The sequence below is a fragment of the Tachysurus vachellii genome, chromosome 23 (genome assembly GCF_030014155.1).
Source record: "Tachysurus vachellii isolate PV-2020 chromosome 23, HZAU_Pvac_v1, whole genome shotgun sequence".
Taxonomy (NCBI): Eukaryota; Metazoa; Chordata; class Actinopteri; order Siluriformes; family Bagridae; genus Tachysurus; species Tachysurus vachellii.
The window spans coordinates 6,015,398-6,028,370 of record NC_083482.1 but is presented as its reverse complement, the minus strand read 5'-3'; the positions used below and the strand labels follow the sequence as shown (position 1 = coordinate 6,028,370).

At 37.8% G+C, this 12,973-nt stretch overlaps 1 protein-coding gene across 8 annotated transcripts in view; it reads right to left on the bottom strand.

The window, feature by feature from the left end:
• Positions 1-12,973, bottom strand: part of celf1 (cugbp, Elav-like family member 1) — a 32,339-nt gene that overhangs the window by 9,287 nt on the left and 10,079 nt on the right. For 5 of the 8 annotated variants that reach the window (XM_060859218.1, XM_060859221.1, XM_060859219.1 and 2 more), the window contains exons 3-9: positions 7,323-7,510; positions 6,986-7,068; positions 6,841-6,889; positions 5,549-5,683; positions 5,073-5,152; positions 4,786-4,947; positions 611-680 (exon numbers count right to left, since the gene is read on the bottom strand). In XM_060859218.1, the coding sequence (XP_060715201.1) occupies positions 611-680; positions 4,786-4,947; positions 5,073-5,152; positions 5,549-5,683; positions 6,841-6,889; positions 6,986-7,068; positions 7,323-7,500 (757 nt within the window). In that variant the 5' untranslated portion in view covers positions 7,501-7,510. The remainder of the gene's footprint in view (positions 1-610; positions 681-4,785; positions 4,948-5,072; positions 5,153-5,548; positions 5,684-6,840; positions 6,890-6,985; positions 7,069-7,322; positions 7,511-12,973) is intronic. The other 3 variants (XM_060859220.1, XM_060859222.1, XM_060859225.1) reach the window with 1 other exon arrangement.

The following is a 12,973-nucleotide window of genomic DNA, read 5'->3' as shown; positions in this document are numbered from 1 at the left end:
CATTCAATGAATATGTGCAAGTTAGATATTTAAATATAAATACTGTTAAATATTAGTACTCCAATATGTCAGATATTTAGCAAGAAAGCTTACTATGTCCCGTACTAAGTCCCTTCAGGCTCAATTCTGACAACAAAATGGTATTTCATAAAAACAAAAATGCTAAAAGAATGTTATATGGTACCGTTTAATAGCTTTACTATATCGACTTTTCTTAATTTAAAATGTTTAGTGACAATTTTATTTTGATTTAACTATTGCATCAAAACATCAATGTTTCAAAACACATGCATGGACTAACATGAATAATATCGACATAATGCATGAATTTTACACCAATCTTATACAGAAGCTTGCAATTTACCAGTCAACATTCAATCAAATAATAAAGAGCAGGCAAATAAATAGCATTGTCATGGAAACTGGAAAAGAAATTTTCTTGGTTTGTTCTTACAATTTTTTGGTTTGTTTTGGAGAAAGTAAAATCACCTACCCATAACCATGTGTAAACCAGTAGTTATATTAAATGCACCAAATTTTTACACACCATATACATTTGATGAAGAAAAAGTTTCATATTCTACAGCACAATGCACAGCGCTGAGCTCACCTGACATGGGGTGGAGATTGTTGAGAGCATTCCCAGAGGATGTGGATTGCTGCAGGAGCTGCAAATAAAGCTAGACATTACACCAAAACAGAGAACACAGAGAGAGTCAGGACTGCTTCCAGGACTGTGAGAAAAGGAACGAGAGAGAGGAGAGAAGGACAGAGAGAGAAATAGAGAGAGAAAGAAGGTTCAAGTAATGGGTGGAAAAAAATTAAAATAAATGAAAATGAACCATGGTAGAGGCTGAAGCAATTTGTGGGAGAAGTTAATACACTAGATTTATAAAATAAATAAATGCACTAGTGCAAAACCCAAACACTTTTCCCAACCTAAAATGATTGTCTCTCTAATTGGCTATTAAGTCTGGTTTATACCATCAGAAAGCGTATGGTTCTCTCACACACACAAAAAAAAAAGCACATGATGACTGACTTGAAGGCCCTTGAAATCAAACACTGCTGTGTGTTTATTAGGTGCAACACATCAGGGAAACACTGATAGGTAAGCAGGAAATTGCCTTAAATCAAACAGCAAGCAAACACTGTTTTGTCCTTCAATACTAGTCTGTATTATGTGAATAGGGGTTTTTATTCCTTGAAGAATTTACAACAAGCTTTGCACAAATTAAATATTGACTTATGTTCCTGCACAATAATAACACTGCTTTATTTGTTAAATATAATTCTTTAACCTGATTGGAAACCCAGCATGCAGCGCTATTATGAGCAAAGCATGTAGTGCTGCCACAAAGAAGCAAGATAAAGGTTCAGCTATAGCTGGTCCTCGGGGGTTAATAAAATGCATGCTCACAATTATAGTTCATCATCAATCTATAGTTAGGCCCAGAAATATTTAGACAGTGACAGCAACCATTTTAATACAGAGTTACTTCATTTCATGGGCTCAAAAGTAATTGAGCAAATTAAAATTAGCATAAATAACTTTTAATTCTAATCCTTGAGCCAATGACTGCCTGAAGACTTGAACCCATGGACATCCCCCAACACTGGTTTCCCTATACACTTTAGAATTCGTCCGTCTGCTTCTGTCTTCTGTCGCATTATCAACAAACACTACTGACCCAGTGCCACTGGAAGCCATACATGCCCATGCAATCACACTGTCTCCGACATGTTTTACAGAGGATATGATATGCTTTGGATCATGAGCTGCTTCAAGACTTCTCCATACTTTCTTTTTCCCAACATTCTGGTACAGGTTGATCTTCGTTTCATCTGTCCAAAGAATGTTGTTCCAGTACTTGGCCAGCTTCTTTTTGTTTTTTGGCAAATTGTAATCTGGCTTCTCTATATTTGAGGCTGATTAATGGTTTGCACATGGTGGTGAACGCTCTCTATTTGCTCTCATGAGGTCTTCTCTTTATGGCCGACTTACATACTGATACACCTACTTCCTTCAGAGTGTTCTTCACATCAGTGGATGTTGTGAAGGGGTTTTGCTTCACCATGGAAAGGATCCTGCGATCATCCATCGCTGTTATCTTCCGTGGACGTCCATGCCTTTTTACGTTCCCGAGCTCAACAGTGCACTCTTTTTTTCTCAGAATATACCGAACTGTAGATTTGGCCACTCCTAACATTTATGCTATCTTTCTGATGGATGAATCATAACGATGATCTGTTTCACTTCCATTCAGTGTTATTTTGACCGCATGTTGGGATTCACAGCAACAGCTTCCAAACAGAAATGCCAATGGAATCAATTCCAGACCTTAAATTTGCTCATTTAATGATTGATTAACAAGGGAACAGCCCATGACAACTCTTGAGGCATTTGCCCAATCACTTTTGGTCCCTTGAAAAAGAAGTACATCTAGCTACAAGCTACATATTCAGGATCTGTAATTTCTACACCCTTCTTCCAATTTTGAGCAGAGAGTCTGCACTTTAAACCCATTTTAATTCTATAACTGTATTCTGAATATGATTTGGTAGGCAGCTAAAATGTCTGTGTCCAAATATATATGCACCCAAATGAATATTACCTGATAATGGATATTGATACCTGGATATATTGTATAACAATAATAATATTTGTAATGCAAATGTCTGAAGTAAAAGTGCTTAAGGTTGAGGACACCACCTTAATAAACATTATCCACACTTTTAAATGTGTCCAAACTACTCAGGATTTTCCAACAGAAATAAAGCTGTTTCCATTTTAAATGAAGACACATCATACTACTTTTGTGTTGACTGTTCTATACGGTTACATTGTTGGTCTATGGAGCGTGATGCTGCTGTCATCAAGACTTCAGGTGATACTATGCATCCAGAGGGTTGTTCTATTGTAATTTGCATGGACGATGAGGTCAAACTATTCAGCCAGACACAAAAGGATCGTCTGAATCCCTACTTAAAGCCTCAGCAGCAATATGGTGGAAATAAATAATTAAATGGATGAACAGAAAAATAAGTAAATAAATAAACAGATAAATAAATGACAGAATTCCAAAAGAAAAAAGGAGTAAGAAAAAGAAAAACAAGAGAGAGATTCGAAAATAAGAGAAAGAAGAGAATTTTCACAGCACACCCATGGAGCAGCACTAACACATTCACAAAAGGGCTCCACATCTATGTTGACCTAGACGAATAGAGAACGCCGTAGAAAGGCTCTAGGAATTTAAAATAAGCCAATCAGAAACAGCCAGTAGATATTTTAAATGGTCAAACTGGTCAAAGTGGGATTTGAATGGTCAAACATAGATCTGTTGCCCAGGTGCAAAACTCTTCAAGTACAGCACAAAGAAAGTGTACAATCTAAAGATTAAATCTATTCCATGGTCATTGAGCAGCTTTTTCAAATCATACATAGACACACCATGTAAGTGTTTCAGAAGAGATTGCATGCTCTACTCAGCTAATATAGCAGCATGTCAGTTGTTGCAAGGGGTTTCTAAAACCCAGAAAGTTTTAAACTAAGCTGCGAGACCATTACAGCCCATGCAATGATCCAGACAGTGCCTGATGTCAAAAGTAACACAGGCTGCTTTTCTTCACAACAAATTAGTTACACACACTACACAGGTCAATGCAACAAACAAAAACTTGGTTAATGAAGCCTGGCTTATACTTCTGTGTTAAAGCATGTTTGTTCATTTGTGTTGCATCACACAGGATTTTGTGACAAGTGATGCATGTATATGGTCCAAATTCTACACCAGCCAAGTACTGATAGATTGAAGAACGGGACGTCTCTGATTGTGTACATGTAAATATTGTGACGTGATGATGTGAGCAGTCTTTTGCAAAGTTTTATCAGTGGTTTCAATCAGTGGTGATAATATAATTCTTTAATCTGTAATACTGGTTTAAGTAGACAAACATACTGAAGCTCAGGATAAATTTCCTTTAGGTTCAGGTGAACCCTGTGCACAGTTTATTCTCAGACAGAAACCAGTCTTCTGCTGTTGATGTCATGTAAATGTCGGAGGTGGTGTATATTCTATTCCTTTCAGCTCAGCACAACTGTAAAAAATGTGTTTTTTTTTGCTACTCTTCCCATCAACTCAAAACAACCTGGGAATTTGATTCTGAGCCATCACATTAACAACATTTTCCACATGCAAAAAAAAAACATTCTGAAATACGCCGACTAGCCTCTCACATCAACAACTAAGCCACAGACAAAGAACATTTACCAGGATACAGATCACAAGCTCTCGATATGACAATATGCAGTAAGCAACATTAATGGCTGAGTGGATAATTGCATAAATATACTGGGGCAAAGGTGTTCCTATTAAAGTGGCTGAAGGGTGAATAGAAAATGATAACATTTCAGTTCATGCTGGTAAGTACATCTACTTTTGGTGAGAAAAAAAACCTTAAAATGAACTATATCTTTTCAGTGACACATTTGACATTGTGAACAGTATGTGCTTATTATATATTCTTTTTTAATCAGCAACTGCCTTGTTATTCAGAGCCCAAGCATTACTCAGACACTTTCTTAATCTCTAATCGTTTCTGCGACGAGCCATTCATTTAAATATTCTGCACCCTGTTACACATTCATGTTTCGTTCAAGCAACACGGCTGCCACCAATGCAACTGTCCGCACAAAAGGACTTTACGTGTTCACAAATACACAGAAAACGAAGTATAAACCAGGCCATAAGCAAGTGAAAGTGTGCACTGTTTAGGTGTACTCACTGCGAGGTACTGTGGGCCTAGCGAGTTGAGGCCAGTTAAATTTCCCCACATGGAGGCAGCATTGAGTTGCTGCATCTGCTGTTGCAGCTGCTGGGCCATGCGCTTCTGTTCCTTATCCTTCTGTGTGTCTGCAAACTTCACCACGATTGGAGATGAGCAGCCCTGAACAATAACATTCATGCTTTAAACATATATCCATATATTCAGCTAGCCAAGACAAATATTAAGGTCTAGGTATTATCTTAAGGTGGCGACAGGGTGAATGAGATCATTACAGATTTTAGTACCTCCATTGTCTGTGACTGGTGCATGGATTTAATGGCAGATTGTGCCATCTGTCTGGCTGTGAATGTGATGAAGGCACAACCTAGATGGAGCAAAAAGCAAGAAAGGCAGTTTATACAGGTAAACTGTTTAAAACAAAACAGGATATTACAGGCCATGCTAAAGTTTTAAGATACAGAAAATGGAGAATTCAGACAAGGAAATATTGATAAGAAACAAACACACAAACAAATGTATTTACCGAATCTCAGCCATTTTGAAGCATTTCAGGAAACTAAATCCTCTAATAATACTAAAATATATATGAAGTGCATTTTTGTAATATTCCTATTCTAGAAAAATCTTTTGAGAGGCAGATTGCACTGAAAACATCAAGCCTTTTCCCAAAACACCACCACACCCTTCTGAAAACTGAGCTAGCTGCCTTTTTAAGAGAAAAACAGTTTATTTGTTTTAAGCTGAGCTGAGGCTTCCTCACCACGGCTCAGTCCATCAGGTCCTCTGAGAATGCGACACTCCTCGATCTGACCGTAGGGGGAGAACATGAGTCGAATGTCGTTCTCGTTGCATTTCTTAGACACCATCCCGATAAACAGCTTTCGATCTTCTACCACTGAGACAGGGACAAAAGGTCAGAGATTACTATTTATCCTTTCATTTCCAAAAATAAAAAGTTTGCGACATGTCGGTATTTCACCATAATACAACAGTCACCATCAACAAGGACATCTGTATGACAGAACACACATCTACTGCAATGGTGCAGCACTTTTGAACATGCATCAATTCAATCTCCATAGAATAACTTACGTTATAGATAGATAGATACTTCGTTTCTAGATAAACAGATAGATGGATAAATAGATAAATACTTCGTTTCTAGATAGATAGACTTCCTTTCTAGATATACAGAGATAGATAAATAGATAGATACTTCCTTTCTAGATAGATAGATACATTTCTAGGTAGATATGATACTTCCTTTCTAGGTAGATAGATAGATACTTCCTTTCTAGGTAGATAGATAGATATGCTGCTTCCTTTCTAGATAGATAGATGCCTCCCTTCTAGATATACAGATCGATAGATAGACTTCCTTTCTAGATATACAGAGATAGATAAATACTTCCTTTATAGATAGACAATTTTATTTTATATCCATCTGTACAAGCTAATTTTGGGGATAAAAACACAAATGTGTAAACACCACAAGAGCGTAGAACTGCAAGACCCCACTGTCTAGGCTTTGTGACCATATGGTGAACGACATGGGGGTGAGGGGGGGAGAGAGAGAGAGAGAGAGAGAGAGAGAGAGAGAGAGAGAGAGAGAGAGAGAGAGAGAGAGAGAGAGGCAAAATAAACTGGCACATTCAAAGTCAGCAAGTTGGTTTGACTCCCTCAGTCACAGACAACGAAGATGAATGTGTCCATTCAATGTTACTCAGTTTTATAGATTATGAAATACTGCACTTTGTTTAGGGATTTTTAGAAGACGAACTAATAAAAGTAATTCCTATCCGTGAAATCACAGACCACAGTTTTGGCAGAAGAAAAATGAAAACTAGACATACAGATCTCATTTCACTCTGGTGCAAAAGAAGATACACAGATTGCCCGAGTGGTAGATTCAGTACAGACTGCATTCTTGCTCTGACGGGACAAAAGTACACTTCTGTCCTGTGACTGACTGATTCAAAAATATGATTTCAGGGACATGCCTCAATGCCACCCGTAACAACCTTAATGCTATGAAACCCATAAAATACTTACAGTTGTTCTTCTCACTGTCTGCTGGCTTCATCTGAATGGGATGATGCATCTGGCACATAACAGCAAACATTAGACTTTCTAACCTTCATTCACTCACAAACAGCAATTTCTCAATTCTCTCACAGTCCACTTATTGCCTACTTACCCCTGGAAGAATTTTCATATTGTGAAGGGCATTTTGTGCTTCTAATGCGGATTTCCGTGTGTAATATGTGATGAAACAACATCCTGCAAATGAGGTGGGACGTGAAACAACGTTAACACCATGTTATTAACTAGACCTGGTCTCATATCACCAACAACATAAAGATCAAAACCAGACATTTCAAGATGGAGCTTGTACTGTATGAGAAAATGGATGAACTAGAACATACAGCCTCCTACAAATCTTACATTAATATACTCAATTTATTGATCAAATAACAACAACAAAAAGATAATGTGTCCACAGTTAGGTGACCCGTTAAAGAACAATCTCAGACCTTTGCTCTGTGGGGGATTCTGACTCCTGTCTCTGAGGATGTTGATTTCATAGACGCCGCCGTAGGGCTCAAAGAGCTCCCGAAGCTGCTCTTCTGACCAGGAGCGAGGGATCTGACCCACAAACATTTTTATAGCATCAATGTCAGGCTGGTCTGGATGGTCCAGTGTCCCATTCATCTTCTTGGTTCTGAAAAGAAACATCACAATCCAACTCTCAATTAAGTAGAGCCATGCCAAGCTTCATTTATTTAGCAGTGGTGTAATATGGCAAAAATATTGTTTTGTGTTATCAGTTTTAAGAGAGCAAATAAACTTGTACAATGAAGGATCCCTATTGACATACATTGCTGTTTTAATGTGGCAGGAATGTTTATTCATTTCGGTTTACTGATTCAGTAACTAAAGTATGGTCGGCAACATTCACTGATGTTTAGAGACACTAGAATACACCATCAATTCACATTCAAGCATAACTAAATAAAAATTATTTAAAAAAAAAAAAGTACAGTACTGCAGTACAGAGGTCTGTATATTAATACGGGTGATCCATTTGTAAAGACTGCAAGTTTTTCAGTAATTTAACCTCCTTCAAACTTTGAAAGAATATAAATCTTACAAGTGGCAACTTGCAACAAGTAAGCCCACTTTATTATAATACCTCTGCACATTCATGCTGTTATTCAATCAGCCAATCAAACTCTAGAGACTGTTGTGTGTGAAATTCCCCAGACATCAGCCGTTTCTGAAATATTCTAGCCAGCCCTTGTGGTGACAACATCCATGCCACAAAGCCACAGAGATCTCACTCACAGAGATCACACTCCATTCTGATGTTTGATGAGAAACATTACCTGAAATGTTTAAGCTCTATATGCATGATATGTTTTACACTGTATTGTAGGTGTACAGGTGTTCTTAATAAACGGGACGAGGAGTGATTTTTAGAGATCACAGTCACGCGGTCATAAAACTTAAACATTGTGCATGGTGGCACACAGGAGGCAATGCTCCTCAAAGCACAATGGCACAATTGAGGCTGGGTGATGACGCTCTATAAACCAGCCTCTATTTATATGAGGGAGAACCAGACAGATAAACAGTCTGTCTGAGGATGCCAACCGGGTTATACACTACCATCTACAAGGCAAGCAAAGTACACTTCACAGGTGTCTCTTCATAGAACACTGGAAGGTAAATTGCCTACTAGCTTTAAAAAAATAAATAAATAACAGTTTGAGACAATTGGATAAAGCACCATATCTAACAGACAAACAACAAGAGTGGAATAGCTTCCATGGAAAAACCCCATACTAGCTCTTGGGTTCAGGAGAGCTTATTTGACTGCTGGGTTGCAGTCCAGTAAATTGCCAACAACAAGTGCAGACGCCATTCCGCTGGGTGTATAGACAGAACATAAACTGTACATCACATCCCTATACAATGCCTGAAAAGTTACCCTTGGTGAGGCTAACAGTCAATAGGCCCCACCTGGGGGAAAAAAAGATGACACCGCAGTCATCCAACCTCGTGATGGATGATATAGTTGCCCGAGCAAACCAGTATGTGGTCTGTCATGACACATGACACTCTCTTTTAGAGGGAACTGAATCCTTTCTTTTAAATAAAAAAAATTCTGCATTTGCTAGGCATTTACAGTTATAGACTGAAAAAAAAGCACTGCAGCCTCCAGCCTGCAGCAATACCATCATCCTCAAACAAAACCTGAGCTACACATGCTGGTTTGGCTGAATCGGTTCTCTTCTGGTCTCGGATTTGTTGCAACAATAATGCTCGAGGGTGTTTTACTTGGCACTTCCAGCATTCAGGAAAACAAAGTAAATCTCTAAGAAAGAAGAAATCCTTAAGGAGATGAACGTGCTGCATGTGTGAGAATGTTTCCAAATTAGGACAAATACAACATCCTGCAGTATTCTTTCACTACAGTGGTAGAAATAAGCTGTTTTACTCGGTTATTTATTTATACCCTAGCAGCAAACCACACTTTCTTCAGTACACTGCCTCCTTACAGAGAAAACACACTCTGCTTCAACGGGTGTGGCAGGTATGCGTAACAGTGCAACACAAAGATGAAGTGCTAAAAGATGAAGCGTAAAATAAGTGAAAGTAAAAGTAGGGGATGCCATGGTCATGTGATCACCATGGAAGTAGTGAGTCCTCATTGAACACTGTGTGCTGGTAGTATTTAAGAATGCAACAATACATAAATTTGCTACGGTACAACAGTAAACAGTAGTTTATCACTACATTATATATTCCATACAGCAAAAAAAAAAAATCTGAATGACCAGAATGACACCAAATCACGACATTTGCAAAGCTCTGATCCATTAGAACATAATTCCATCCAACAAGAATCAACACAAAGTGTGTACTTAAGGAGAGAGACTGAATCTGATTCTTCAAGGTTCTCATGATTTAATCAACTCATCCCTGCTTTACCTAAACAATACTGACACCAGGCAGACTTTAACTAGCACCGTTGACTGCTAATAGTCAGACTAATGGGAGTTCATTGATCGCTGAAAGAAATCTAATAAATCCTTTTCTGTCAATTACACACAGGAGGAACTTTTCCAAACCGGTTCATCAAGAAGACTGCACAGACAAAAGACGATAAAATCAACAAGGTAACCAAAGTCAAGAAGTTGCTGAATTGTAGAGATACAGCACCATTGCCCTTTGTAGTATTCATATTATTAATTAAATAAAAATGTAAACACTTTTAGCCATAAATGAAGAATATTGGTGCTAATGTATGTAAATTTCAGATACTATATGATACTATACACTTATGAGCGTGACCATTCTTATTAGGACTGGGCAATATGATGCTATAATTACAATACAATATATAGTAATACAATCAATGAATTGTCATTACTGTCAGGTGTCTCTGCTTTTATAACCCTGCAGAAAGTTACCTGATGGCACATTAAAAGCTTCAAGCGCAACAGAACAGGACACTGATCCCAGTCCCACAGATTCCACACACCGAGTCTCTTAATGGTGATCTGTGGGACATGCCTGGATATCTGTGGCTCGGCTGGATTCTTCAAACACTCGAGCCATTGCTGTAACACTGTTCTGAATAGGTTTCTTTTAAATTGTCTCAGTGGTTCCAAGCAAGTCCACACATTTTAAATGAATCCCTGAGCATTAAAATAAGGCAAAAATGACGATAGTATTCTCTCAGAACTGTAAAACACTATTGATTACATATAGTCAGCAGAGTTTTCTTTAGAAGTCTCTGACTTATTTTGTACTTCTGGGTTTGCAGCTAGTTTTCCAGTTAGGATTAAACTGTTCTCATGGTAGTTGTAAAGCAGGTGTGGGGAAAAACATCATCTATATTTGACCGATAAAAGCAAGAGGAGAAGTGCATTGCATGGTCTTAGGCCACAAATGGAGAGAGAAAAGATACTTACATTTATATATAATTAAATCTCTCCCCTATCTATATTAAACAATATATTCAAGGACTAGAACTTGCCTCAAAAAGCTCACTGTGCTTTGTTAAGTTTGTTTTCCACTTAAAAAAGGAAAATATTTGAAGGATGTAAGGGGGGTAAATAAATAAATAAATCAAAGTTACCACAAAACAAATATTTAATAAATATAGAGCAGCTGTACTCACACTGAACTTGAGCCTAGCGTGCAGTGGTCCACCATCATTTCTGGTAGAAAGTCTAGCTTAAATGAAGCCATTTTCTCAATCAAACATCCACTGCTGCCTTTCCACGAAGCCACGGTGCAAAGCAACAGGCGAACTTCGATTGAAGGTACAAAATCTCAAAAGTAAAAATCAAATCCACATAGAGCAGCTTTCTTGTTATGTAAAAATGACAAGGATGCAACGGGAAGGTCTGCTAAAGAAAAGTGTTCAAGATTCAGTGGCTGTAAACAGACACATCAAATGGGTTTGGAGGAAAGACGATAAATTGACTTCATGAAGGCTGATCAGGACACAGGACACAGCTAAACACAGTACCTGGAGACAACAACCTCAAACCGACATGGGGCAAAAAGACACAACACACTGATTAACACAGGCTTTAGCAGCTAACGTGGCAGGGTCTGCTAATTGGGCCAGGGCTAGACGAACAACTGAAAACCCCTCCCCTGATACCACAATGAAAAGTGCTGATGGATGGGGACTTTTTTGTGAGCTTTTCTCTTAGTCAGGCAGAACGGAGTGCAGTGTCAGGTAAACAGAGTGTCAGATTGATGCTGATAAAAGCGGCTGATCGGCAAGCATGAATGGAGACCGGTAACATGCTGGTAATCCCTGTGTGGATGCACCCCAGGGGCACAATTGGGTTCCGGCACTATGCGACCGTCGATGCACTTTTTCAGTGATCAGATTGGCTGTTTGCGGTCATATGACTGGGTCTTATAAATCACTAGTTTAATTGTAGATCACAAGAGCTCCTCAAAAACAAAACTGTAATTAATGACACTTGAGAAATGTAAACACTCCTATGGCTATGATTACACCAATCCTGTGCAGATGAGCGCAAATCCTAGATATAGTTGTGGCAAATCTATTACATGATAACAAAATGTACCTTTAAAATAACTTTAAATTATGTTTGGAATGATAGTTCTGTTTCGTAGCGATTCCTAATACTATAGTCTAATCACAATCGCTACCAAGTTGGACGATTTAAACGTCTTCCAAAAAACGTGGTGTCTGGAGCTTTAAGATAATAAATAAATAAATAAATAAATAATAATAAAGTGTTTTATCTTTTAAAAATATTTCCTTTCAAAAATAGTGAATCCATGAAGCACACCAATCCTAGATAAACCATAACTTGCTGTCAGATTTTAGAGCAGAACAAAACCCCAGAGGCATTTTATTTATTTTCTTTAGTCCATGCTGCCAAACAAATAAAATCAGACAAATAGTTGTTTATCACAACAACGTCCCTGCACAAGCCTATATGCATGTGTAGTGGATGAAATTTTATTTCTATTTTTAATTTTTTTCTATTTTCTATTACCAATTTCGGTTTAAGTATTCCTCATGTAATTAAATGTGTAAACAAGTAGTTAAGTAATTAAGTAATTGAACAATGTAATTGTTAGGGACAGGCTCCCAGTGACCGGAGGTAGTTCGGATAAGCGGTAGAAGATGAATGAATGAATGAACAATGTGATTGTAGTGATTGCAGCTACAACGAATTTGCTCCAGTATTTTTTTCCCCCCATGTATAATATGTTAACGATAAACGCTCCATATACAGGTGCTGGTCATATAATTAGAATATCATCAAAAAGTTGATTTATTTCACTAATTCCATTCAAAAAGTTAAAGTTGTACATTATATTCATTCATTACACACAGACTGATATATTTCAAATGTTTATTTCTTTTAATTTTGATGATTATAACTGACAACTAAGGAAAATCCCAAATTCAGTATCTCAGAAAATTATAACATTACTTAAAACCAATACAAAGAAAGGATTTTTAGAAATCTGGGCCAACTGAAAAGTATGAACATGAAAAGTATGAGCATGTACAGCACTCAATACTTAGTTGGGGCTCCTTTTGCCTGAATTACTGCAGGCATGGAGGTGATCAGTCTGTGGCACTGCTCAGGTGTTATGAGAACCCAGGTTGCTC